Source organism: Coenobita brevimanus, chromosome 110 (genome assembly GCF_032717465.1).
Source record: "Coenobita brevimanus isolate Jiangsu-jjx chromosome 110, ASM3271746v2, whole genome shotgun sequence".
NCBI classification, from domain to species: Eukaryota; Metazoa; Arthropoda; class Malacostraca; order Decapoda; family Coenobitidae; genus Coenobita; species Coenobita brevimanus.
This window is the reverse complement of record NC_137063.1, coordinates 3,466,212-3,492,759: the sequence shown is the minus strand read 5'-3', so window position 1 is coordinate 3,492,759 and position 26,548 is coordinate 3,466,212. Positions and strand designations below refer to the sequence as shown.

The window sequence follows — 26,548 nt, the reverse complement described above, 5'->3', positions numbered from 1 at the left end:
CTGTACAACTGCTTCTAGCTAGTATTTGATGTGGATTTCTCATTACCCCTTCCATCTGGTGGTCTTTTTTTCATTACTCTTACTACCTTCAGATGATATTCAACTGAAGACAGCTCTTCAAACTTAAAGGGTTACAGCAGATGCTGCCTTCATTAACCTCTTCACTACTAGAAGTCCTTCCAAAGATCAACAAAATCATCTGGTAGATGCAAGCATACAGTATTGTATTACCACCAACACCATCTCGCCCATTCACATGTGGGGTGGGGTCAGGTTCAGAAAACAAAGAGAAAGAAGGAACACAATAGTTAACATAATGCGCGCTGAACTGGGCCACACACTCATTCTCTCATCATTGAAATCCCTGGATCCTGACTCAACCTTGCAGGTACACTTCCACACAAATGTATTTCAGAAACAGTCAAACCAACTATTTTACTATCAACTTAAGGGGATTACCAACTCTCCTCATTCACTCCTCAGTACCAAATTCATACAACCAGTTCAATCCACTGTCAATTCCCCACCCTCATCAACCTCCATATCTTGCTTTCTCCCACACTACCAACTCTCCTCATTCACTCCTCAGTCCCAAATTCATTCAACCAGTTCAATCCACTGTCAGTTCCCTACCCTCATCAATCTTCATATCTTGCTGTCTCCTACACTATCTTATCACACTTTATCTGTCCCCCCCTCTTATTGGCTTACCAAGTCTCCTCCATCCTTCTAATTCACTCACATATACGCTTTTCCCTTTTTCACAACCATCACTACATGCGTCCATTTTCTCCATACGACCTTACAACCTAACCTCAGCCACAGAGATGGGCTGAACAATAACAAAAACAACAATATGTCAATGTGGGCATTAAAACCCCTTCAAGCAATTTTTTTGCAGCTGCCATACTCCAACCTGTTTTGTATCAATGTCTTTATAGTAATAGCCACTTTCACTCTCTGTCACTGCTTTAAATTTTCTTTGCATATTTATGTCTCCTGACGAAGGGGTTGAGGCCATTCATGCTAATGGCACTCTGCTGTCCATATTAATCCCTCTACTAAGGTTTCCAGTCCATTTCATCAACCTTCTTCATTTACTTCACCAATACTTCATTCTTACTTGCCTCCTGAACTCTGCATTTATTTTACCTGGATTGCCCTCTGTTCTTCATGAACATTTCACCTGTTGCTCCTCCTCATTACTATTATTCCCAACTATTAACATTCCAATGATTATTACTACATTCTGGCTAATGTGAGAGAAAGAACTGCTTACCATCTTTATTTGACTTGGAGGTACTTGGTTGCTTCTCTTCTTCCTCACTGTCTGTATCTGCCCTTTTGCGTTTTTTCTTTTTCTTTTTACTGTCTTTCTTTTTCTTCTTTTCCTTTTTCTTCTTTTTGCTAGATTTACTTTTGACTGACTCTTCTTCCTCCTCATCCTCATCCTTTGCTTTCTTCTTCTTCTTCTTTTTCTTTTTATCATCTTGTTCCTCCTTTGGCACTTCTTCTTTCCTGTTCTTTTCACTTCTGTCCAACTCCCCTGCCTTGTGGATGGTCTTACTTGGTTCTTGTGGTGACACTGACCAGTTGCTCTCTACCTTCCTTTTCCGAGTTTCCAGTCTGTCTTCATCCTCTGCCTGTTTCTTCCCATCCAGTTTGGCTTGGGATGATTGGGCATCCTTAGTCAAGGGCTCATCTCGAGGTCTCTTTTCCAAATGAGGCTCTCCACGAGCCACTGTCTCCTCTACATCAATTTTTTGCTTCTCTTGCATCTCATTGTCTTGATTGGTGCTTGAGGAGGTTGGGAAACGGTCGGCAGGGGTTGAATCTTGTTTTTCTGGAGTGACAGGTTCAAGCCAAGGACTTCCATTTCGGCCTTGCCTCTCTGATGAATGATCCCCTGTCACTCTTGTGTCTGCTCTCCTTTCCTGTCTGTCTAAACTAGTGGTATCCTTAGTTTCCCTCCTCTCTGGATTAGAAGTGGCAGCAGAGTTCTTCTCTAGCCTGGGGCTCTTGGGACGCTGGTGCCTCGAAGACTGTTCAGATTTGGGAGCTGCCTGCTGCTTCCGACTCCTAGCTTGGGGACTCTGATGCCTTCCTGTCCTGTTTGACGTTCTGTTATCGCTGTTGCCCCTTTGTCTCAGTGTCTGTCCTGGGGACCTACCCTGTGCTGGAGACTTCTGACTATTATCCATTCTGCGTGGTGAACCCACTCTCTTGTCTCTTTTTTCCTGAGTACCTTGTTTATTTGTTTCTTCATGTGTCTTAACTCTCATTTCCTCTACATGCCTATCATCCTTTCTACGGTTATTCTGGGAGGGAGAATGGTTGTGTACTGTTTTACCCCTCTGTTTTTGCAGTGCTACATCCTGGGCAGGCACTTGAGCCTGCACCTGCACTTGTTCATGCATCCTAACAGCAGTAGAACCAGGGCAGTCCCCTAAGAGGGGAGGACGCCTCTGAGGAGGTTGATGTCCACCCCGCTGCAGCTGCTGTTGTGGCAGGTTTAGCAATGGTTGAGAGGTTTGCTGCTGTATCGGCATGGGTGGCCTATTTTCTTGGTATGACGGATGTGGACCTTTTGGTGACCTGAGTCCTTCTTTGGGTCCAAGCCGAGGTGAAGGCTTCCTATTGGTAGGCATAGGAGGAGTTCTTGGGCCTCGTCTTCCTGGTGGCATATTGGTCATTCGTCCTCGAGGTGACATCTGTCCTCTTCCACCTGGAGGGAATAACGGCTGTCTACCTGAGAATGGAGAACTGGATCGAGGTCTCTCCATGTTCTGGGCCACTTGTCTGCCTGGGGACAAAGGTCGCCTTCTATCAGGTGGTCCTTGTGATGGCAAGTCTCTGATGAATCTTCCATTAGGATCCATTCTTAAGGGGGACCTTCCACGTCGAACCATTGGAGGTGGAGACCCATGTCTAGGACCATGTACAGCCCGCCCACGCCCTCCAGGACCAAGTCGCCCCAGTGCATTAAAAGGCTGGCCACGTCCCATATCAAAGTGATGTTCAGGTCTGTCTCTTGGATGGAAATGACCTGGCCATGGACCCTCACCATGCTGTGGTGGTGAGAATTGCTCTCTCCCATCTCGTCTACCTGGCTGGTGCCAAACTGGGCCAGCAGGAGGTCCAGCATCATTGAATCTAAAGTGCTGGTGACCATTCACAGGCATCGGGGGAGGTCTGTTAGGAGGATACCGATCAAAATCTGGCCGATACTCGTGAGGCCTGCCTACATGTATAGCTGAGTTTCCTGGGGGAGAAAATCTGTCAGGATGCATTCCACTGTCACCAGGTCTCCCAAAGGCAGGTCTGTGAAACCCGCCTCTCCCAGGGTGTTCCAAAATCGGACGTTCCATCAGGGCTGGCACTCTACCCTCCAGTCTTCCATGAGGTGATAAGCTTCTGGCAGGTCGTCCATACGGGCTGGAAGATCTTCTGAAGGCACCAGGAGGAGTCCTGGAGCGGCCTCGTGGTGGCCACTCTCTCCTCATTCCCGGTCCAGGATGTCTGGGACTTTGTGGTCTGCCAGGTGGTGGTTCTCGCATGGATTCAGCACTAGGTTCACCCTTCAGTGGCGATCCACGAGGGGGAAGTTCTCTCTCCAAGCCAGGACTTCTAGAATATCTCTGGAGTCTGTGCTTGGGGCTGTGAGATCTATGTGACACTGGGGAGGCCCTGTGACCTCTAACAGGGGACTGACTAAGAGGTCTTCTCTGAGGGGACACATTCCTTCCCCTCCCAGGACTTTTAGAGAAACGCCTTGGGCCTGGGCTCTTGGGTATACGTCCAGGACTCTTCGACACAGGCCTATGAAGAGGACTCCTAGAAAAGTGTCGTGGAGGTGGACTTCTTGATCTGCGCAATGGTGAGCTTCGGACGTGTCTGTGGGGACTTAGGCTCCTAGATAATCGACGGGGTGGGGGAGTCCTAGAAAATCGGCGAGGAGGAGGACTCCTGGAGTACTGTCTTGGGGGAGGACTTCTTGTTCCTCTGTGACGAACTGGACTGTGTGAGAGACGGCGGGAGTGTGGACTCCTGGAGTATGCACGGCGACCTGGACTTCTTGAAAGATGATGTGGTGGGGGACTACGGGATGATCTACGAGGTAGGGAACCTCGAGACAATCTGCGCGGCACTGGACTCCTGGAGTGATTGTGTGGTGGGGATCTTGAATGTCTGTGAAATGGAGGACTCCTTGAATGTCGTCTAGGTGGTGGTGTCCGAGAAGATTTACGAGGTAAAGGACTTCGGGATCCACGGCGCAAAAGAGGACTTCGAGAGCCTCTGCGTGGAGGGAGGGGACTTCTAGAGGACCTCCTGAGTAGGGGACTCCTTCGATGTCCTGGAGTCCTCGACCGAGACCCAGGGCTTCTACTACTGGGTCCTCTGATGGGACTCTTCAACCTACTTCGGCCAGGGCTTCTTGATAATCGGTGGGAGGATCCTCGACCAGGCCCTCGCTCTTGAGGACTTCGGGAGCCAGGGCGAGGAAATGGACTTCTAGAGGCTCTCCTCCCTAAAGGACTCCTAGAACCCTTTCGAGGGAGGGGACTACGAGAAATCCTTTTGGGAAGAGGACTCCTGGAACGTCTTGGAAGAGGACTCCTGGTACCACGCCTTATGGGACTTCTAGAACTGCGTCTTGGAAGAGGGCTTCGTGAACCACGTCTAGGAAGAGGACTCCTGGAACTCCGTCGAAGTGAACTTCTGGAGCTGCGTCGAGGAGGAGTTCTAGAGCCATGTCTTAGGTGAGGACTTCTGGAACTATGCCTAAGGGGAGAACTTCTGGAGCTGCGCCTAGGTGGAGTTCTAGAGCCACGATGGATAGGACTTCTTGAGCCATGTCTCATGGGTGGACTCCTGGAAATGCGTCTGAGAGGACTCCGTGACCCCCGACGCAAAAGTGGACTTCGAGAACTTCTCCTTGGGAATGGGCTCCTTGATCTTCTGTGTATTGGACTCCTGGACCCTCTTCTAGGACGAGGACTCCTACTTCCCAATCTGGAATATGGACTTCGAGAACTCCGCCGTGGAAGAGGACTCCTTGAACTCCTCCTAAGTAAAGGGCTTCTCGACCCTCTTCTTGACGGAGGACTTCTGCTTCCTCTTCTTGGAGGGGGACTTCTTGATCGCAATCTCGATGCAGGACTTCGAGATCCTCTTAGTGGACTCCTGGACTTGGGCCAGGGGAGTGGACTTCTAGAACGTCTCCTGACAGGTGTTCTTGATCGGGAGCGTGGGGGGCCACGGGGACCACCAGGTGACCCAGGACTTTTTAGACCAGGCCGAGGTGGTGGACTCCTGGACCTGTAGGGGCTACGAGTTCGGGCCCCTGGTGAAGCCCAACCACGATTACTGGGTGGGCTATTTGATCCACGTCTCTTAACTGGACCTCCACTACTATACTTCTTTGCTGGTGGACTGGGAGATTTTCGTCTTAATGGTGGAGGACCTTTATGTGGCGAAGGAGGAAGGCGGGTAGCTGAATCTTGATTGGGGGGAGGGGACTTGGACACCACACCTTTACTAGATCCTTGCCTCTGTCGAACAGGAGGCAGTCCACTTTTCCTTTCCATACCTCCTCCCTCTCTTTTCACATCTTTAGTAGACTTTCGTTTATCCATAGAGCTACTGTCTGAGTCAGAGTCTGAGCCACTAGAGCTACCACTGCTGCTGCCACTGCTGCTACCACTACTCCCACTACTACTATCGCTGCTGTCAGACTCACTGTCCTCACTGTCACTCTCACTGTCAGAGCCCTGCATGCGTCGCCACCGGGCACTCATTTTCTCCTTTGTTTTGTTATGTTCAGGAGAGGGCTTCTTGATATATTTATCTTGTGGAAGAACCAGCTGGGTCCCAGAAGACTTTTCAAGAGGTGGTGGAGGCCCAGAATGAAATCCACCTCTTCCTCGGTTCCCCCTGCCTCGTGTCCGATTCCAATAATGACCTCCTCTACCCCCTCCCCCATGGTTTTCAGGATAAAAATTCCTTCCGTCATAGAGATTGGAGTTCTGCTGGTTTTGGTAGTTTGGATGGAAGTTCATGTTGTAGTTTGGGGCACCAACAACAGGGATGGTAGTGATGTTGTTGCCCACTTGCTGGTTCATCGCCATACCCTGCACAAAAACAGACATGTTCATTACCTTACAAATTCTTCACAACACAAAATAAGATGGAGTTATGAAGGTCTATCTATCTATCTATAGCCCGACGCCCTAATCCCGCAAAGGGTGGCCGCAGACAAAACGCCTCCAAGTCGCTCTGTCACCCACCATTTGACTACCCTCCCCACAACTCACTCCCCCCTCCCTCATATACCTCTCAACTCCATCCCTCCACCTCATCCTTGGTCTACCCCTCCCTCTCCCTCCCTCCACCTCACCTACATACACCCTTTTAGTCAGTCTTTCATTCTCCATTCTCTTCACATGTCCAAACCACCTCACTGTATTTCTCCTAATCTTCTCAACCACATCCACATCCACCCCACAACGTTCCTTCACTTCTTCATTCGTCAACCTGTCCCTCCACGTCACTCCACATACTCCTCTCAAGTAACTCATTTCCACTGCTCTCACTCTTGACTTGTTCCCCTCTTGCAAGGTCCACACCTCGCTTCCATACGTCAGGGTAGGGATCACAATACTATCATGCAGTGACTTCTTAACTTCCATACTCACCTCCTTATTTCTCACCACTGCTTTCAGTGTACCTACAACCATCCTACCCTGCTGTACCCTTTCAAGCACTTCATCCCCCAAAGCTCCATCCTTACTCATCACACTACCCAAGTACTTGAATGCACTCACATTCTCCATATCCTCACCATCCAACCTCACTGCACACTCTGTGACTGCATTCCTCTCAAACACCATAACTTTACTTTTGTTTACTTTAACTTTCAGATTCCTCCTCCTACACACTGTCCCAAATTCATTCACCAAACCTTGCAACTCCCATTCATCTTCACTCAACAATACTGTATCATCAGCAAACAGCAACACCGAAATCTTCCAAATCTCACCCTCATTCATTAGAGACATTCCCACATCCACTGCCCTACCTTGCACCTCCTTTACAACCCCATCCATGTATATATTAAACAGCCATGGAGACATCACACAACCCTGTTTCAGTCCCACATTGAGATCAAAGAACTCACTCAGCTCACCATCCACTCGCACTGTAGCCCTAGCTCCCTCGTACATACTCTTCACAGCACTCAACAATTTCCCCTCCACTCCATATATTCTTAATACCTTCCACATACCTTGCCTATCTATTCTGTCATAAGCTTTCTCCAAGTCCATGAAGGCAGCATACACTTTCCTTCCTTTCTCTAGATACTTCTCCACTAAACATCTTAGAACAAATATCTAATCTACACAGTCTTTCATTCTCCATTCTCTTCACATGTCCAAACCACCTCACTGTATTTCTCCTAATCTTCTCAACCACATCCACATCCACCCCACAACGTTCCTTCACTTCTTCATTCGTCAACCTGTCCCTCCACGTCACTCCACATACTCCTCTCAAGTAACTCATTTCCACTGCTCTCACTCTTGACTTGTTCCCCTCTTGCAAGGTCCACACCTCGCTTCCATACGTCAGGGTAGGGATCACAATACTATCATGCAGTGACTTCTTAACTTCCATACTCACCTCCTTATTTCTCACCACTGCTTTCAGTGTACCTACAACCATCCTACCCTGCTGTACCCTTTCAAGCACTTCATCCCCCAAAGCTCCATCCTTACTCATCACACTACCCAAGTACTTGAATGCACTCACATTCTCCATATCCTCACCATCCAACCTCACTGCACACTCTGTGACTGCATTCCTCTCAAACACCATAACTTTACTTTTGTTTACTTTAACTTTCAGATTCCTCCTCCTACACACTGTCCCAAATTCATTCACCAAACCTTGCAACTCCCATTCATCTTCACTCAACAATACTGTATCATCAGCAAACAGCAACACCGAAATCTTCCAAATCTCACCCTCATTCATTAGAGACATTCCCACATCCACTGCCCTACCTTGCACCTCCTTTACAACCCCATCCATGTATATATTAAACAGCCATGGAGACATCACACAACCCTGTTTCAGTCCCACATTGAGATCAAAGAACTCACTCAGCTCACCATCCACTCGCACTGTAGCCCTAGCTCCCTCGTACATACTCTTCACAGCACTCAACAATTTCCCCTCCACTCCATATATTCTTAATACCTTCCACATACCTTGCCTATCTATTCTGTCATAAGCTTTCTCCAAGTCCATGAAGGCAGCATACACTTTCCTTCCTTTCTCTAGATACTTCTCCACTAAACATCTTAGAACAAATATCTAATCTACACACCCTTTTCCCTTCCTAAATCCCCCTTGTTCTTCTCCAACTAGTTATGAAGGTGCTGAGGGAAAACTACAATGCTTTTGGCATAAATTAGCAAAATTTCTCAAACATTATCCTAACAAGAAACAAGAAAGCACTACCCTACATAGATACAAGGAAGAAAGCATATCATCTAATAATTACCTTCATGACTTAGAAAGTCATTACTATAAAAGAAGTGGCACACTGGATTTTGTGTGTATGTGTGTGTGTGTGTGTGTGTGTGTGTGTGTGTGTGTGTGTGTGTGTGTGTGTAAAGACATGGATACACCACCATCTAGTACTTGCATTACAGCACTCTTATATCAAGGGCCATTTTAACAACTGACTAGGATGTATTGTAATGCATCAGTCTCAGTAATTTACTTTGCATATCATATCTCAGTAATCCCCTCATATATTACTAACACAAACTATACCTATTTTCAACTGATATACAAAATAAAGCAGGGTGTAAGATGAAAAATATAACACAAAGGAAGAGACACTGCAAAGTCTCCTATGCCAATGAACATACGGGCACTAATACAATGTGGCAATGAAGGTGCAGGTGACCATCTCTGAGTTTTTTTTTTTTTTTTTTTTTTCTCAATACCCTTAAAAAACCAAAGAATCTTGCTATGAATTTTCCAAATGCACATAAAGACAACCCTCTGAGTTAGGATAATTACTTTAAATGTTAAAAACAATTTACAGTACTTGGTAATTTACACTGCTTTGTGCAGTGGCAGTATCATAACCATTGAAGTCTTTCCTAAGTGACGTACAGGCCGTCCTAGTTATAACGATGGGATGCATTTGGGAAAATCCATCGTTAAGCCGGGTATCGTTAATCAGAGACATTATAACATAGAAAGTATAGGGAAGCGATGGAGAGCCTTGGGATCCCTGCACCACCCAACCAAGTCCAAAACTCACCCAAATGAGTCCAAAAACAAGTTTCTAATTCACCTAAATCCCCAAATGGCTTTAAAACAAGCCAAACTAGGCCTAAAAGCAGTTTATAGACCATCTTAACCCAAAAATAACACAGGCATACCCCAGTTCAACAATGCAATTGGTTAAGTAAAAACCCATCGTTAGGTGGTGTATCATATCTCGGGGTAGATTTAACATGTTAAGTACAGTATAGGAATGTGTTTTTGAGCCTTGGGTTCCCCCCCCCCCAACTAAGTCCTAAACCCACCCATATGAGTCCAAAAAAAGTTTAAAGCCAATTTAAATGGCCTAACAGCTGTAAAAGAAACTAACCTACACCTAAAACCAGTACCTGTCTCACTTGTACTCAGTCAAGGTCACTGGAGAATGCAATTTCCGACTCGTATTCAAACTCGGTAGAGAAGCTGCAGCAGCATTGTATACAATCCCACCAACAGACGGTCCCGGGAAAATTAAATAAACATTTGTTATGCATATTAATGTACGAATGACACAGAATCGTCCAAGGTGTGAATTGCTGTGACGGAGTTGACATTTTGACGAGGAATGCAATCAATGATGTGATCAGGACAGCCTTTTCAACAGCCCATCTTTATGTTGTTTTTGTTATTTTGGTTGCTGAGCTCCTTTATTTTCTTCTTGTTTATTTTCCCACATTTATTTAGAAATTCCTCTGTTGTCCCTCATTTATCCAGATGCACAGTATCTGGACATGTTCATTATCCGGATGCTGGACTTGGTTCTATTTAACCATTATCCAAATTTACCAGCTATTATCCAGACGTCAAAGTCCCCGAGAACCTCAGCCTGCCAGCTGACATGTTCAAACATTCGGTATCGTGGCTGCTGAGCTCGAGCCATGAGCGGGAAGTACAGTAGTTAGTACCCACAACCAAAGCTAAAATGTCCGTCTGCCCCTGTACTGAATGGTCAAAGCTGCGCATTTGTTCGATCACTCCCAACGAACCTCCAGAACCTGAGTACTATGACTTTAGCCCGCAGGCAGTTTCAAAACATCCATACACATCCCCACTGAATGTCCAATATCGCACGGCTACTGGACTAAGTCTTTCCCAACCGCCACCTTCATCAAGCACAGACAACAAGCCACAAGTACATGTTCAATGATAGTGGCCGTCAGCCTCTCTACCAAATGTCGAATATCCCCCGGTCACTGTGAGTTGCATTTCTACATGGCCCTTGGCGTCTAACAGACCACAAGCCACAAGTAAATGTACCTGTATGGTAAACGTGCCTGTCCACCTGTTGACAGAAGGAGGAGAATCCTCCCCACAGCCTTGCTTCTCCCCCCCCATCCCTCTTCCATACCCTCAGAGCTCCCCCTTCACTCTCTCGGTCCCTACCCTCCTCCGTGGTGATAACACTGACTTGTGAGTGTTCAAAGTTTTTCTGCAATTTATTCAGCTACTACTGGTTGTATTGAAATTCCGCAAAATCCACAAGAAAGCTCATGAAATTCTGCATCTAGACATATGCTTATCCCTTGGAAGGTGCTGGCAAAATTATGTACTAGGATGGTGGGTAATTACATGAAGGTAAGTTTTATTCCTGAACAATTAGTTCTCACTACATTTCTGTAATTTTATTTACTAGATTTGTGTTTTTATTAGCTTATTTTATAGTATAAAAACCACTGAAGGTGATGGTATACCATTTATACCAATATACAATATCCAATTTCTGTTGACAAGTTTGGATGTGGATTTTTTTTTTGAGCCCCGAGAGCAATCACTCGTCACAGATAACGGATTTTCAAACCGTCTTCAGGTTTTTTGTGGATTTTTGTTAGTTATGCATTGTTTTCTTCATGTTTAGCATTAATATGGATAATCCTATGTATGTTTTCATCTCAGTATGGCACAACGACCCAGAAACCGTGCCAAAATTAGGAGAGGTACTGTACATACCACATATAGGTCGGGTGTTTTTTGGTTTTCATTTCCTTTTTTAATGGTTTTCTTGGGTTTAGCATTACTTTGGATATTCCTATACGATTTTTGATGTCTAAATGTCAGACTGACCTGTTAACAGTGCCCGAATTCGGAGAGCTACTATATATACAGAAGTGTATAGGTAGGGTGTTTTTTGTTTTCAATGTTTTTTTTTTTTTTTTCATGGTTTCCTTGGTGTTTAGCATTACTTTGGATATTCCTATGTGTCTTCTGATGTCTAAATATGGCAGATTGACCTGAAAACAGTGCCAAAATTAGGAGGGGGACTGTGCATACAGTGGTGTATAGGTAAGGTGTTTTTTGGTTTTCATTTTTTTTTTTTTTTTCATGGTTTTCTTCGTGCTGAAAATTATTTTGGATAATTCAATGTATGTTTTGGTGTCAAAATATGGCAGAATGACCAGAAAACACTGACAAAATGAGGATGTGTAATTTACATACAGTAATGTTTAGGTAGGGTGTTTTTTGGTTTGCAGTGGTTTTTCTGCATGGTTTTCTTGGTGTTTAGCATTACTTTGGATACTGTATTCCTTTGTGCATTTTGATGTCTAAATATGCCAGAATGACCAAAAAACACTGCCAAAGTATGCATAGGTACTGTACAGTACAAATAGGTTAGGTACAGTCTATTCTTGTCTAACATGGTTTTCGCTAACATGAAAATGGTCTAACACTGTACAGTTTTCCAGAAGCACTACTGCTTCGAACACAGCCACTGATGAAGCTAACACGGCTATTTGAACCAGGCGGGCGGCAATGAGATGAATCATAGGAGCGTTGCCTTGCCAACGGGCATCGTCTACCGCCCAGCCAGTCACGCTTCTGCATTCTCACTTTTGAACTACCGAGCCAATAAGGACACTCCCTGCTCCCTTTTAACTGTAATAATACTTTTATAATTTTCTGAACCATATTCATGCTTTCTAGGTTAAAATTGGGGTGTATGAAAAAATTTTGCACCACAAGAGGGAAAAAGGTGGACTTCAGGCAGGGGTGCAGAAGGAAATAGGGGGTTTCAAGAGTCCCTGTAACACGAAATTTCTCTAACGCGGTAGAGGTGTGGAAGCAATTAACCGTGTTAGGTGAGGACAGACTGTATAGGTTGGAGGTTCGGTATAGATAGGGTCTGGGTACAGTAGAGGAAATCTTCATTATCTGGATGTTGCTACTACCTGGACATGCCTTTGGCTCTATTATGTCTGGACAAATGAGGGATTACTGTATTTTCAAAGCATTTTCCTTTGAACAGCCCAAATGCAAACACAAGATTTATTGATTGATGATGCGATAGGGACAGCCTGTTCAAAGGCCCCTCTTTATATCGTTTTCGTTACTGTTCTGGTTGCTAAGCACCTTTATTTCTTCTCTCTTATTTTCCAACATTTATTTAGAAATTCCTTTGTATTTTCAAAGTGTTTTCCCTTGAACAACCTGAATGTAAACACATGATTTGTCGACTGATGATGCGATCGGGATAGTCTTTTCAATGGCCCCTCTTTATGTCGTTTTAGCTACTGTTCTGGTTGCTGAGCTCCTTTATTTTATTTTCTCTTATTTTTCAACACTTATTTAGAAATACCTTTGTATTTCCAAAGTATTTCCCCCTGAACAGCCCAAATGTAAACATATGATCTATGGGTCACAGTTTTCATCAACGCATGAAATATTTCCTCTCTAAGGTTTTCAGGTTTTTTAATATTTATTTACAATTATTATTATATATCCCATGATTGGTTAGATGACAGTTCAATGGTCATACACGAAATATTAAGAATCCGTACCCCAAATGACAGTGTTCACTCCACCTATGGCTAAAACACATTAATCTAAGTCTAAAAACAGTTTATAAATCAACCTAAACACAAAACCTAAGTCTAAACTATCATCAAAATTGGTAAAAACTATTGAAACCCATCGGAAAACCAGGGGTACGCCTACAGTAGGCGAGGTAGGATGGTATTTCTATCCCCGTCACTATTCCAGGGTATTGCACCTAGGGGTATCGTAAATCGGGGTAAGCCTGTATCAGAAAATCATCAAAAAGAAGTCTGGAAAAAATCAAACTTAGTAAAGTGTACCCGGAAATGACAGTGTTCACCCCATTGATGACTGAAAGACATTAATCTACGTCTAAAAACAGTATAAATCAACCTAAACAAAACATTTAAGTTTAAAATATCATAAAAAACGGTTAAAAAAGAAACCAATCACAAAAAAAATATCAGATAACCGGGGACTGGCCATCGATAGGACGGGAAGGGTGATAATTTTTTACATCGTCATGGTGGGGTATCGTACAGCAGCTGATTGTATTGCGGGGTACGCCTGCATAATGCTACACGCAACAAAAACAAAGCATAAACAACAAAAATTCACAAAGAAGTAAATGAAGAAGATGAAGGTTGCAAAATTAATGTTAATAAAGTACAGTCCAGGGCCACCCCGGTTTTACGATGGGATGCGGGTAAAAAAAAAAAAAAAAAAAAAAAAAAAAAAAAAAACACTAGTGTAATGTATTACTATTTAGTCTGTGCTGTGCAGTTGCACATGGTGATGCTCTGTTGTTGTCAGGTTTAAGATGGCTGTCTTTTGACAAAGACACAGATCCTGTAGCTGCGGTTTCTTAACCTCCAATATAATTGTTCCTGCCTCTACTCATAACAACTAGGTAGGGTATCATATACAGGGGTAGATTTAATATGTACAGTATAGTAGTCCCTCATTTATCCTGACACTCAATATCCTAACATGTTCATTATCCGGATGCTGGACCTTGGCTCTATTAAACCTTTATCTGAATTTACTTGCTATTACCCGGACATAAAAGTCCCCGTGAACTTCGGCCAGCCAGCCGACATGTCCAAAGATTCAGTATTGTGGCCGCTGGGCTCGAGCCATGAGTGGGAGGTAGTCCATAACCTACTTTCAAAGTTAAAATGTCCGTCCGCCCCGTACTGAATGATCAAAGCTGTGCGTTCGTCCTATCACTCCCAATGAACCTCCAGCACCCGAGTAACACAATTGTAACCCTCAAGTGGTGTCAAAATGTCCATACACATTCCCCACTGAATGTCCAATATCGCCAGGCCACGGGGGTTCTTTCCCAACCGCCACCCCCAATGAATACAGACCACAAGCCACTGGTACATGTTCAATGACAGCAGCCGTCAGCCTCTCTACCGAACGTCGAAAGTCCCCTGGGCACAGTGAGTTGTGTTTCCGCATGGCCACTTGGCATCTAACTGACCGCAAGCCAAGAATAAATGTACAGTAAAAGCACCCGTCCACCTGTTGACCGAAGGGGGAGAATCCTGCTCACAGCCTTGTATCTCCCCCCCTCCCATCCCTCCTCCATACCCTCCTGGCTCCCCCCTCTCTCCCTTAGTCCCTACCCTCCTCTTTGGTGGTAACACTGACTTTTGAGTTTTCAAATTTTTTTGCGATTTATTTGACTACTATCGGTTGTATCAAAAGTTCACAAAATTCACGAGAAAGCTCATGAAATTCTGCAGCTAGAGATATCCTTAACTCTTGGAAGGTGCTGGCACAATTTGCACTAAGATGGTGGGAAGTTATATCAAGGTAAGTTATACTCCTGAAGACTTTATTCTTGCTATATTTTTGTACTTTCGCTTGTCAGTTTTATGTGTTTTTATCAGCTTATCTTATAGTATAATCACCAGTGAAGATGACAGTATACCAATTACACTCAACCCTCGGCTATCACTCCCAATTGGTCCCGCTATGGCTGCGCTATAGCCGAAACTGTGATAGCCGAATTGAAGAACTTATGGTAATAATTCTAATTGGTGCCATGACCTCAATATTTACCCCTAAGATACCTTCTTTGTACCACATATTAATATATAATAGTCTAAAAATGAGCATGTTTTATGATGTGATCACGATTCTTATAAATACCCCTCACAGTTGATTCACTGATGTTATGTTTCTTCCCCACACTTCGCTTGGTCTCACCATTCTCTATAAGTTTCACATTTCCAGTTTATCTGCATAACATAGGTTCTTCCTCTTCTTAATTCCCTGCCAGGTGCCGCAGCATTATGTTGGGTGATGGTAGTGGGACGGGGAGGGGGTACGTTGGCCATGGTCATATCATAAAAAAGGTTATTGTTCATGCTATCACTGTTCACGGTCTGAGGGTGCGCACTTGAATGGTTTGGCGGGCAGGAGACTCAGTCAGGCGGCCAATCAGTGCTCGGCTGGCGCTGATGTCACACGACCAATCATGGAGTGAAGCTTTTGTTGCCTGGGTGGAGCACTGGAGCCTGGCCTTTTTGAAATTTTCAAACATTTGCGGTGCATGATAGCAGGCATTTAGTGCGTGATAAAGGTATTTGGGTAGTTTTTTATATAGGCGTGATAGCGAGATACGCTATAGCGGAACCCGCGATAGCCGAGGGTTGAGTGTATACCAATATACCCAATTTCCGGGGGCATATTCGTCCATGGAATTTTTTTTGAGCCCCAGGAGCAATCACTCGTCACAGACAACAAATTTTCAAACTGTCATCAGTTTTCTTGTGTTTATGCAAGCATTCTCGCTGTTTAGCATTAATATGAATAATTCTATATGTGTTTTGATGTCTAAATATGGCAGATTGACCTGGAAACAGTGCCAAAATTAGGAGGGGTACTGTACATACAGTAAGGTATAAATAGGGTGTTTTGTTTTCATGGTTTTCTTGGTGTTTACCATTACTTTGGATATTCCTGTGTGTTTTGATGTCTAAATATGGCAGACTGACCTGAGAACAATGCCAAAATTTGGATGGGTACTGTACACAGTGGTGTATAGGTAGGGTGTTTTTTGGTTTTCAGTGGGTTTCTTGCATGGTTTTCTTGGTGTTGAAAATTATTTTAGATAAATCTATGTATGACCAGAAAACACTGCCAAAATAAGGAGGGGTACTGTATATACAGTAATATTTAGGTAGGGTGTTTTTTGGTTTTCAGTGGTTTTCCCTCATGGTTTTCTTAGTGTTTGGCATTACTTTGGATATTTCTGTGTGTTTTGATGCCTAAATATGCCTCAATGACAGGAAAACACTGCCAATTTAAGCACAGGTATTGTACAAATAGGTTAGGTATAAGATGCAGGAGGTTATAGGTAGGGTCTGGGTATGTTAGGGAAATAGTGTTCGTTATCCGGATGTTGCCACTACCCGGACATGCCTTTGGTTCTATTATGTCCGAAGAAGGAGGAATATTGTATTTTCAAACGTGCTCAAAATCCTACCTCAAGGGGAGACCATCGACGGATCAGGCTTCTACCCAATTAGTCCATCATAGCGAGGATCTACTGTATCACTGTACTGTCAGGGCTGTTAGGTGGAGCTGACAATTCTAAGGGTTAGAATGATAAGTGAATGGATATGTAGCCCATTTCACCAAAGACTCTACATATAGTTCTCCTATACTGGTGTTTTCCTGTTCCTATTTCAGGATTTCCTCCATTCCATTGGATGAGGATGATAATGAATTTACTTTAAAAAAAAAAAAAAAAAAAAAAAAAAAAAAAGTGTATTTCACCACAATTATGTTCAGTCCACAATAATAAAATACAATAAGAAAATATTATCAAACTGATGGTAATGTAAGGAACAATAAGAGCGCAGCAAAGTTATCAACAGTGAAACAATAAATTTATCACTGCTATAAGTTACCACTGAAATGAGCATTAACCCCTACTGGGCTGATTCTTTGTTGGGTAGTTTACCTCCCCTGAAGCACTGTCTTTATAACCAATGCAAATTACACTCGACCCTCGATTTCCCGGACTAAAAGGGGGGAGACCAGTCCGGGAATCCCAAAAGTCTGGAAATCGCAAAAGTCTGGCCCCACATACCATTCCCCGAAGTATTACCATACTTTGTCTGAATTCTCCAGTATTGTCCAGCAATTCTTCCGATATTCTAGGGCATCATGGAATGTAAGCTACCTATACCAACATAACTAACATACACAGTACATAAAATAATAACACTGACACAATAACAATAATAATAACTGACACAATAGCGGTACTTTGCTAGCTACAACCCTAACAATGGTTGTTTAGACAGTTGTTGATGAGAATGTGACTAAACATATGGCTAAACTGCTCAATCAGTTAGAAATGTGTTGGGAAGAGCGATACCGAACGAAGAATGTGAAATGGAACGCTAACTCAGGAGAACACATGGATGAAAGAGTACCTTTTTTCTGGTTTGCAAACATTTTCGCTCCATTTTGTTCCCTAAAACAGCCAGACCCGTAAATTTTAGTCTAACTATACAGCCTAACGTCTCTCCCGAAGGCCAAATGATACAAGAAGACGAAACTTTGACAACAACATTGGGGTTGGGGGGCGGGAGTAAAATACCGTGGAGCTACGTATCAAGAAAATGGTACTCAGTGGAGGTGGTGTTGACCCACTCCGACTTCTGTTTTTGTTAATGCCATTTTTAATACCACTGATGTTTTTTATTACAACAGTTATATCTCTTTCAGTGTTTTACCTGATGGTGCGTAGAGTTGGAGGTAAAGTACGTGGGGTAAGGTGGTAAAAGTGAGAGTTTGCTTTCTCTGACACTCCACATAACGCCCTATAAGCTTCTCAGTCAGTTTCAGGACAACATATAAACCTTCACAGCTGCCAGGATTGCATCACTTCCTACGCACAATCTTTATCTTCTCCCGGTCCTTCCAAATGGATATGATGGTGCTTTCTTTTATTTTTATTTTTTTTTTAATTTTTTTTTTTTTGTGGTAAATGTACGCTTTACTTAAAGCAGTGGAAGAACCTTACCAATTCAGTTCTTATTCCTCAAGTTTGTTTTCTGTATTTTTCCGACTATTTTCAGGGTGGTAAATTACCTTTTCCTGCTGAAAAATTTCCCACTTTTTATCATCACGTTCCTTAAGCCATAACATGATTGTCTTGATGTACTCAAAGGTGATTTTCGTCTCCCACATTCCAAACTGGATGCTAGGTTAGGTTAGGTTAAATTATAAGGTATAGTTAAGCTAGGTTAGGTCAAGTTTAAACACTTAGGTTAGGACAGGCCCTAATTTCGCCGTAACCCTGACGTGTCAAACAAGATGACAGCGGAACACAGCTTAAAACAACGGGGGAAGCAGATTTAGCATGAAACGTTTATTTACCTCCCAGAAGTAATCCGACAAACATAAGACTATCAGGAAGAAGAAGAACGAAGAATGTGTAACTGAATGCTCACTTACACAAGCACGTGGATGGAAGTATTTGTGTGTGTGTGTGTGTGTGTGTGTGTGTGTGTGTGTGTGTGTGATTAGCAAACATTTTCGTTCAGTTTCGTCTCCTAAAACTCGAAACCCATATGACTGAGGTAGAGTCTATGAGACGCGAGAAAGGACTTGATAGCCGTATGCTCAGTCGGTCATAAATGTGTTGGGAAGCACGAAACCAAACGAAAAATGTGGAACTGAACACTAACAAGAACACATAGACGAAAGTATTTTTTTCTAATTAGCAAACATTTTCATTCCATTTCGTCCCCTAAAACTGCGAAACCCATTATAAGTGTGGGGTAGAACTAGGTGAGGGACGAGAAAGGATTGATAACAGTATGCTCAGTTAGTTGGAAATGTGTTGGGAAGCACAAAATCGAATGAAGAATGTGGAACTGAACGCTAACTTACGAGAACACATGGACGAAAGAGTAACTTTTCCTCTAATTAGCAAACATTTTCATTCCTTAAAACTGCAAAATCCATGATAATTGTGGGTAACAACTAGATGAGGCATGAGAAAGGACTGATAACCATATGCCCAGTTGGTCCAAAATGTGTTGGGAAGCATGAAATCAAACGAAGAATGTGGAACTGAACTCTAACTTACGAGAATGCAAGGATTTTTTTTTTTTTCTGATTAGCATACATTGTCGTTCCATTTTGTCCCCTGAAATTGCCGAAACCCATAAATTTCGTCAAACCGTTCGGCCTTGAGTTTCCCCAGGAAAACATATTTCCATTCTGTATGCATATTTATAAAAACCACCAGGAACCCTCAGCCAGGAACAACGCTTGCCCAGTCGTTTCAAAACTAACCATAGGTTTTTCACGAAAATATGCCCACTGTGCTTCCCAGGCAAAATTTCAGCAACCTAACCTACCCTAACCTATCCCATCTCACTAAGGCTGTTTGGCTGAGGTGGCTGGCTGTGGTACTGAGATAAATACCCATACAGAATGGAAATATGCGCCCAGGAAATGTACCCAAATATTTAGAGGGCGACGTCATAGTGCGTGACTTTCAAATTTCGTCCCCAGGCCAGCTGACTTCCCACGTGAGCTCGAGTTTTTCCGCGTGTTGACATGACTTGTCTCATTATGCTGACCACGTTAGAACAAAAACATTTTACTCAACCACGTGTTACTTAAGGATTGAGTGTACTTCCCACGCCCTTCTAATAAATCACCCATAGACACTCCCCCTCTTCACTAACAGTACTGCCACCAGCATTAGATATCATCACTTTTGTTTTATCTGCATTCACTCTTAAGTCCTAGTGACCCATCCCATCTCTTCACTTCCTAAACCTTTCCTCCGCCTCCCTTTCATTCTCTGCAATCAATACCAAACCATCAGCATACAACATCTCCCACGGGAGTCCATTTCTGAAGTCATGTGGGAGGGCTTCAAGTACCATGATAAACAACATGGGGCTTAAGACTGACCCCTGATGCACACCAACATTCACGGAAAACTCATCACTCATATCTGTTCTCCACTCACCTTTACCTGGGTGCTACCACCAACATACATGGCCATAACAACCTTAACCAGCCACTCCTCCATCCGAATCTTTCTCATTACCCATTTCACTACCCTTCTAGGGACTCTGTCAAAGGCCTTCTCCAAATCAACAAAAACAACGTACAGTTCTCCTTTCTTTCCTATACACTCAACCCTCTGCTATCGCGTCTAAATGGTCACAGCAAATGCGCGTGATAGCTGAATACGTGATAGCTGAACTGAACAATCAATGGGAAAATTTCTAATTGGTTTTTCGGTGGCCCATTTTTCTAACTTTTAACCACTTTATGCCTGCGATTTCCTGCCAATCTCTCCTCCAACGTGAAATAAAGCATTATTTTATTAATAATAACAGTATAATGAATAAATGAACAACATAAAAGGCCATCAAACTTTCATAAAGATTAAGGCTTGGGTGGTTTGATAGGTTCCGAGGCTTGGGAGTGGCTTAATTGCCGCCAGATCTCTTTAGCTGTCTCCATGATTTCTTAGTGTCCACAGCTAAAGGGGATATCACACAGTACATCGTATCAGGAATGGCCGAGGAAGAGTTAAGTGGAACAAAACTTGCACGCTATCACACACATTCCTCCTCATACTGTTGCCAGAGCCCCGTCTCAGTTGTAAACGTGATTACTTTATTGACATCACAGTTTTCTCGGCATAGGAAATATTAACTCTTTATAAGGGTTTCAAAACGATTGATATTTATGCTAAAAAACAGTATTAATAAGTATTCAGTGTTACGCTAAATTTCAATGCTGTAGTACGATATATTCTTTCGAGTCGAATGGGTTTTGTTCACACTGTTTTGCCTGTCGTATCCTCGGCAGGAATCCATTCAGATGCATTTCAAATGCTCGTGGTATCGTCGGCAATTTTACCACGTTACCATTCCGATTAACCATCGTATCCTCGGCAAACCTCGTATGAAGTGCCGTGTGAATATGAAGTATCGTGTGAATATGAAGTACCGCTTAGCCTGTCTTCAAACTCGACGCGTGATAGCGGTCTTGGGGTGCGTGACAGCATGTATGGTTGTGCATTTGATGTGTGTGTGATAGCAGATAAACGTGACAGCTGAACGCGCGATAGCAGGGGCTTGAGTGTACATCTCCAAATCAACAAAAACAACGGACAGTTCTCCTTGCTTTCCTATATATCTTTCCTGAAGCTGTCGAACAATGAATATGACATCTGCGGTCCCTTTACCTGCCATAAACCCAAATTGCATCACATCAATATTCACTCTCTCTAATCATACCTTCTAGAACTCTCTCCATTACCTTCACCTTATCTGGTTTAAAAGCTTTATGCCTCTACAATTTCCTCTTTCCAGGGTATCACCCTTCCCCTTGTATATATTTACAATTACAATCTTCAGCCAATCATCTGGGACAACACACTCACATATAATAGTATTCATCAGGTCAGTGACTAACCTCACTCCTTTATGTCCAGAGGATTTCAATTATTTCAGCGGTCAACCCATACACACGTGCTGCCTTCCCCATCTGCATTCTGCCTATTGCCCCACTCACTGTAGCAGCATCAGTCAAGGCCAAGGGCCAAACACTGGATCTGCTGGTTCCAAAGCTTCCCTGTCCCAGTCAAACTCTTCATTCAACAACCGGCTGTAATGCATTTTCTATGCGTCTTTAATATCCCCACTGTTCACCACTCTCCTTTCTTCATCATTCTAAACACGTGGTTAGAAAAATAATAATAGTCATAATAATACCTAGTAACTGTTGCAGCCGGTTACAGACAGATAGGCAGAATTAGTTACAGGTGGAGAGAAGGAAATCTTATACAGCTAAAGACTAGGGAAGACTGAGGGGCATATGTCCCCCATTTTGGGCAAACCAGTGAATATAATTAAAGAACAATGTTCTTCGCCAAAATATACACATATGCAACGAATCTCACATAAATGTTTTCATAATATTCAATGAAGAGTGGAATCTGGTATTAAATTTTGATGAATCTGGTAGTATCTGGTATTAAATTTTGATTAATCTGGTAATGAGTCAGCATGAATCCAATCCATCCATCCACCAGCCAATCCAACATTATCCCATGAGATGCATAGGACCCCAGGGCCAGACAAGTTGGTGCAGACACTTAAGATGAGAGTGACCAGCCTCACTCATCCCTGGGTGCCATTACGTGAGCAATAAACCTCAGCCACCCCTTGGATATCAACCTACACAGGCCCAATCCAACTGGAGTGCCTTAACTCCAAGGTCCAAAACAGTCCTGTGGGGGTTTGCATTACTCTGACACCCTGGCCTACAAAGCCCGGTAGAACAATTGCAATAAAAAAAGGCATTCAAATTTTCCTGCTTCTTACTTGATGCAATCTACTCCAAGACTATCCCGGCTACAAGTTGAGAGGGAGGGAGGAGGACTCCAGCACACCAACCGAGTAGGAGGTGAGTCCCCCCCTGCCCTATCTCTCCCTCTGCCTACCCCCTCAGTCGATGCCTTGTGTGACGTATCCAACCCTTTCTACCCTTCCGACTGCCACTAGAGAAGAGGTGAGGTTTGGCTGTAGCAGTGACTCCTCTCCTGCCCCCCACCCCCTCCACTCACCATACCCCCCTGGCATGGCTGCCAAGAGACGTATCCCTCACCACTTCTCCATCCTACCCGAATGTGCAAATAAAGAAGATATTTCCACATTCTAAACTCCCTCCCTCTGGAAATTCCCCACCCTCCCTCCACCTTCCTCTTTTCCTCTACTGTATTACTCTCTTACACCCTCATGTGACACACTGAACGAATATTCATTTCCCGACTTTATTGCATTTTATAAACCTAAAATAAGACTGCTTTTATTGTACCAATACCTGGTGAATGTATAGTAATATGTGTGTATGTTATTACCCCAATGTAATGTATAGTATATTACTGGAACTTTACCATGCATTATCGTATTTTTGTAAGGGTTATGTCTCTATGCCACTGCTTTTTACACCTTTAGTGCTGTAATTATTTGTTTTCCTATAGTAAGTGAAAATTTTTTGCATATATAAAGCAGTGTTATACCTTTATGTTACAGATATATCATGATATTTTATCATATTATCATATTTGTAGTACTGAGTTCATTGATGAATGTATCATTTCTATTTTTTGCATGAAAATATAACTTTTTTTTCACGTTACGACATTTTTTGTTCAGGTTTCGTTAGGCAACGTTCATTCATATCTATGAACATTAGTCACCTTGAATATCGTGAGTTTTGACACGTGAGTCACCATAATGAGGCCATTTTCTGCGACGTACCGCCTCTCGCCAGGCTGGGAAGGGTAACTATTATTTTCTTTGCCGTGCTGCTGTGCGAGAACTACGTGGTCAAACTTGACGAGACTTACATCTTCGGGTGTGTAAATTCTTGCTCTTGAAATATATGCCATAAATTTTGATATTTACAATACTTGAAAAAACACCCCTTTTTTTTGTGGTTGGGGGGAGGGGTGGTTGAGTGAATTGCAGACTTCAGGGGTTAATTACCCACTAAACCACCAGGCGCCATAATTTGGTTATACGGTTACCACCCAGCAGAGTAAATGGTCTCCTGGTGTACAGGAAGCAATTTGGCTTGTCACTCAGTGTAGAGTCACCCATTGGCAGAAGGAACGGGAAAGAATGTGGGAGAGAAAGACGGATGAGGGAGTGTAAAGTCATCCGTAGGCAGCAGGAAGAGGACAGAAAGAAGGAAAGACAGACGGGGAAGTAAGAGGAGAGGAAAGGGTAGTCACCCAAGACAACTCCACATCAAGTGAGTGGATGGTTAGCGATGAATTCAACCATGTAGTAATTCCACCAAGAATCATGACCCCCAACCCTTTTCTAAAGAACTGGATCCAGCCCTTTTTATATACATTATATATAGTACTGTATTACATTTTTACTGACTGATTGGCTAAAGCTTGCCACCAACCTGATGATGTGAGTAAGAGTGGGTACGATCTGGGAGGAGTGGCTTAATGGCACTGCGGTGTTTGTTGTCACTGACTGGATCTCGAGCAGGCGAGACCTCAGCCTCGTTGACACGCTTAGAGAGGAGAGCCTGAAAGCGAAGCTCAGCTATCTCATCATCGCTGTTGCCCCCCTGACTGTCATCATCACGTTCCTCCTATGTGCAGTGAAAGAAGGGAAGAACTATAGTATACCTGACCATCTGGGTGTGTGCATACACAGCAACTTCCACACAAACCATATCATGCTTGATCACTTTCTGCAGATACTACATCACATCCACATACTATGTCCCTGAAAACCACACACTGTACCTGTAACTGGTATGGTACCATAATTTTTCCCTTAAACATCAAAAAAATTCTAATAATGATCCTAACTTCCCTCCATCAAACCCTAATATAAGTCTTTACCCCTCCCCACATGAATAAAACATGGTGTATAGAAACCTTCCAAAACAATATGCATTCCCTGCATATATGGCAATCAAATTATATAAGCTACTGTAAGTCATCTGGTCTATGACTACTGCATCGTCTCACATATTCATATACACTATGCACTCCAGCACTCCATTAACAACTAATATATCACAAGAAATTAGTCTGCAAATGGAATTTTGCAAATTGCTCCTTACGAACCACCAAGATTAGAATATGCAGCAGTGGTATGGTCATCACATTGAAAGAAATGTTAATTAACTGATAAAAGTAGAGAGAACTACCACAAGGATAATATCAAGCTTGAGGGAGCCACTTTACTTTAAGTGAGGTTGAAAAACCAAACTTAACTGGGAGGAATGAGAGAGGAGATATGATTATGATGTTTAAAGGAGTCAGTGAGATGGAAAGTGTCAAGTCAAAATCTTTTTGTGAAAGATGATGAAAGGACATGACTATAACCTGAGGGGGGGGGAAAAAAAAAAAAAAAAAAAAAAAAAATCCCAAACAGATGAACAGATCTTTGGAACAGGTTAGAGGGGTAGGTGATGCAAGCAAAGCACATCCAAGACTGTACAAATGTTGACATTGTGACAAGACAAGACAAGCCTTCCTCAAAACCTGTACCAATATAGCATGGTGCACACACACACACACACACACACACACACACACACACACACAGACACACACACACAGACACAGACACACACACACAGACACACACACACACACACACACACACACACACACACACACACACACACACACACACACAGTCTTTTCCAAATAAATTTCTTTTCTTCTACCACTTTTTCTAATAATTTTACCTTAGATAAATGTAAGAATGACGACACAACAGTTCTGGGTCGCTTGGGCCAACATACAAAGCAAATTAAGAGCCACAGTGGTCGGAAATAATTACTCAGTTTCACACACTACTATCTCAAGTGTGTCATACTATAGTCTTATTACAGTACTACCATTTTTCCCTCATAATTCTACCTTAAATAAGATGCTGTCAACAAAACATTTATGGGCCATATCAACATAATCTTCAGGGTACGGGGATAACTCCATCTCCCATCCCTTTCTCTTGGGGGAAGCAGCCTAGGTATATAGATAGACAGATCAACATAATACAAAACAAAATAGATGGTGGAAGATGTATCAGAGTTTAGTCATGATTACTGCCACTATGTAAAGTGTGATTGTGCAAACCTAGACTGCACAGAGTAAGGCAGCACTATATATCAAAATTTACATTATCGTTTAACTCTACTGCTGCATAAATGTGTAGTAATATGCACAGAGTTGTGTGCAATAATGCATTTATTTTTGCCTTATATTATCAACACTCTCAATGCAATTCCCCTCCTCCCTTTTACATTAGCAACTGCGACACTATCCTAGTCAGGTTACGAGAAAGCCCACTAACTGAAATAGCTGGACATAATTTCCATTAGCCCAACTGGTCAAAAGACTTCAATTTTATTCTGTCTACTGTATTACCAAACACTTATGTAATGCAGTCTTGTAATTAGCATTTATTTCATAGTATGCGATTTCTGTCACTTGACACTGCACCATGTCCAACTGTACACCCCCTGTAGATTTGCTTATAACCATGATGTTATCCAAGGCCCAATTAAGTACCTCAGTCCTAAGTGTCATAGGCTCATACGAAGAAGAGCTCTGAAGAAGACAAAAAATGTGGGGTTGACACACCTTAGGTAAAATACAATATGTCACACTTGTAAAGATACTGGTACCTGTACTGTATCTATTATTTATCCTGGATGCAGATCTGTTTCTAAAATAAGCATGCACAGCTGAGAGTGGTGCGATGCAGAATGATAAAAATTGCTCAGAATTAAAGCTACATATAAACTGAATTGGCCAGGATATGCACTTGACTTAGTCTACAATTTGAACCACATACTACAGACCCTCCATTTACATGCCATCCGATTGCACAAAATCTGA

General features: G+C 43.0%; 1 protein-coding gene across 1 annotated transcript in view; it reads right to left on the bottom strand.

The window, feature by feature from the left end:
• LOC145417408 (uncharacterized) overlaps positions 1 to 26,191 on the bottom strand; it is a 49,605-nt gene extending 23,414 nt beyond the window's left edge. The window contains exons 1-3 of the mRNA XM_080286087.1: positions 26,138 to 26,191; positions 24,085 to 24,279; positions 1,280 to 6,131 (exon numbers count right to left, since the gene is read on the bottom strand). Of these exons, the coding sequence (XP_080142213.1) occupies positions 1,280 to 6,131; positions 24,085 to 24,279; positions 26,138 to 26,191 (5,101 nt within the window). The remainder of the gene's footprint in view (positions 1 to 1,279; positions 6,132 to 24,084; positions 24,280 to 26,137) is intronic.
• Positions 26,192 to 26,548: the final 357 nt, after the last annotated feature.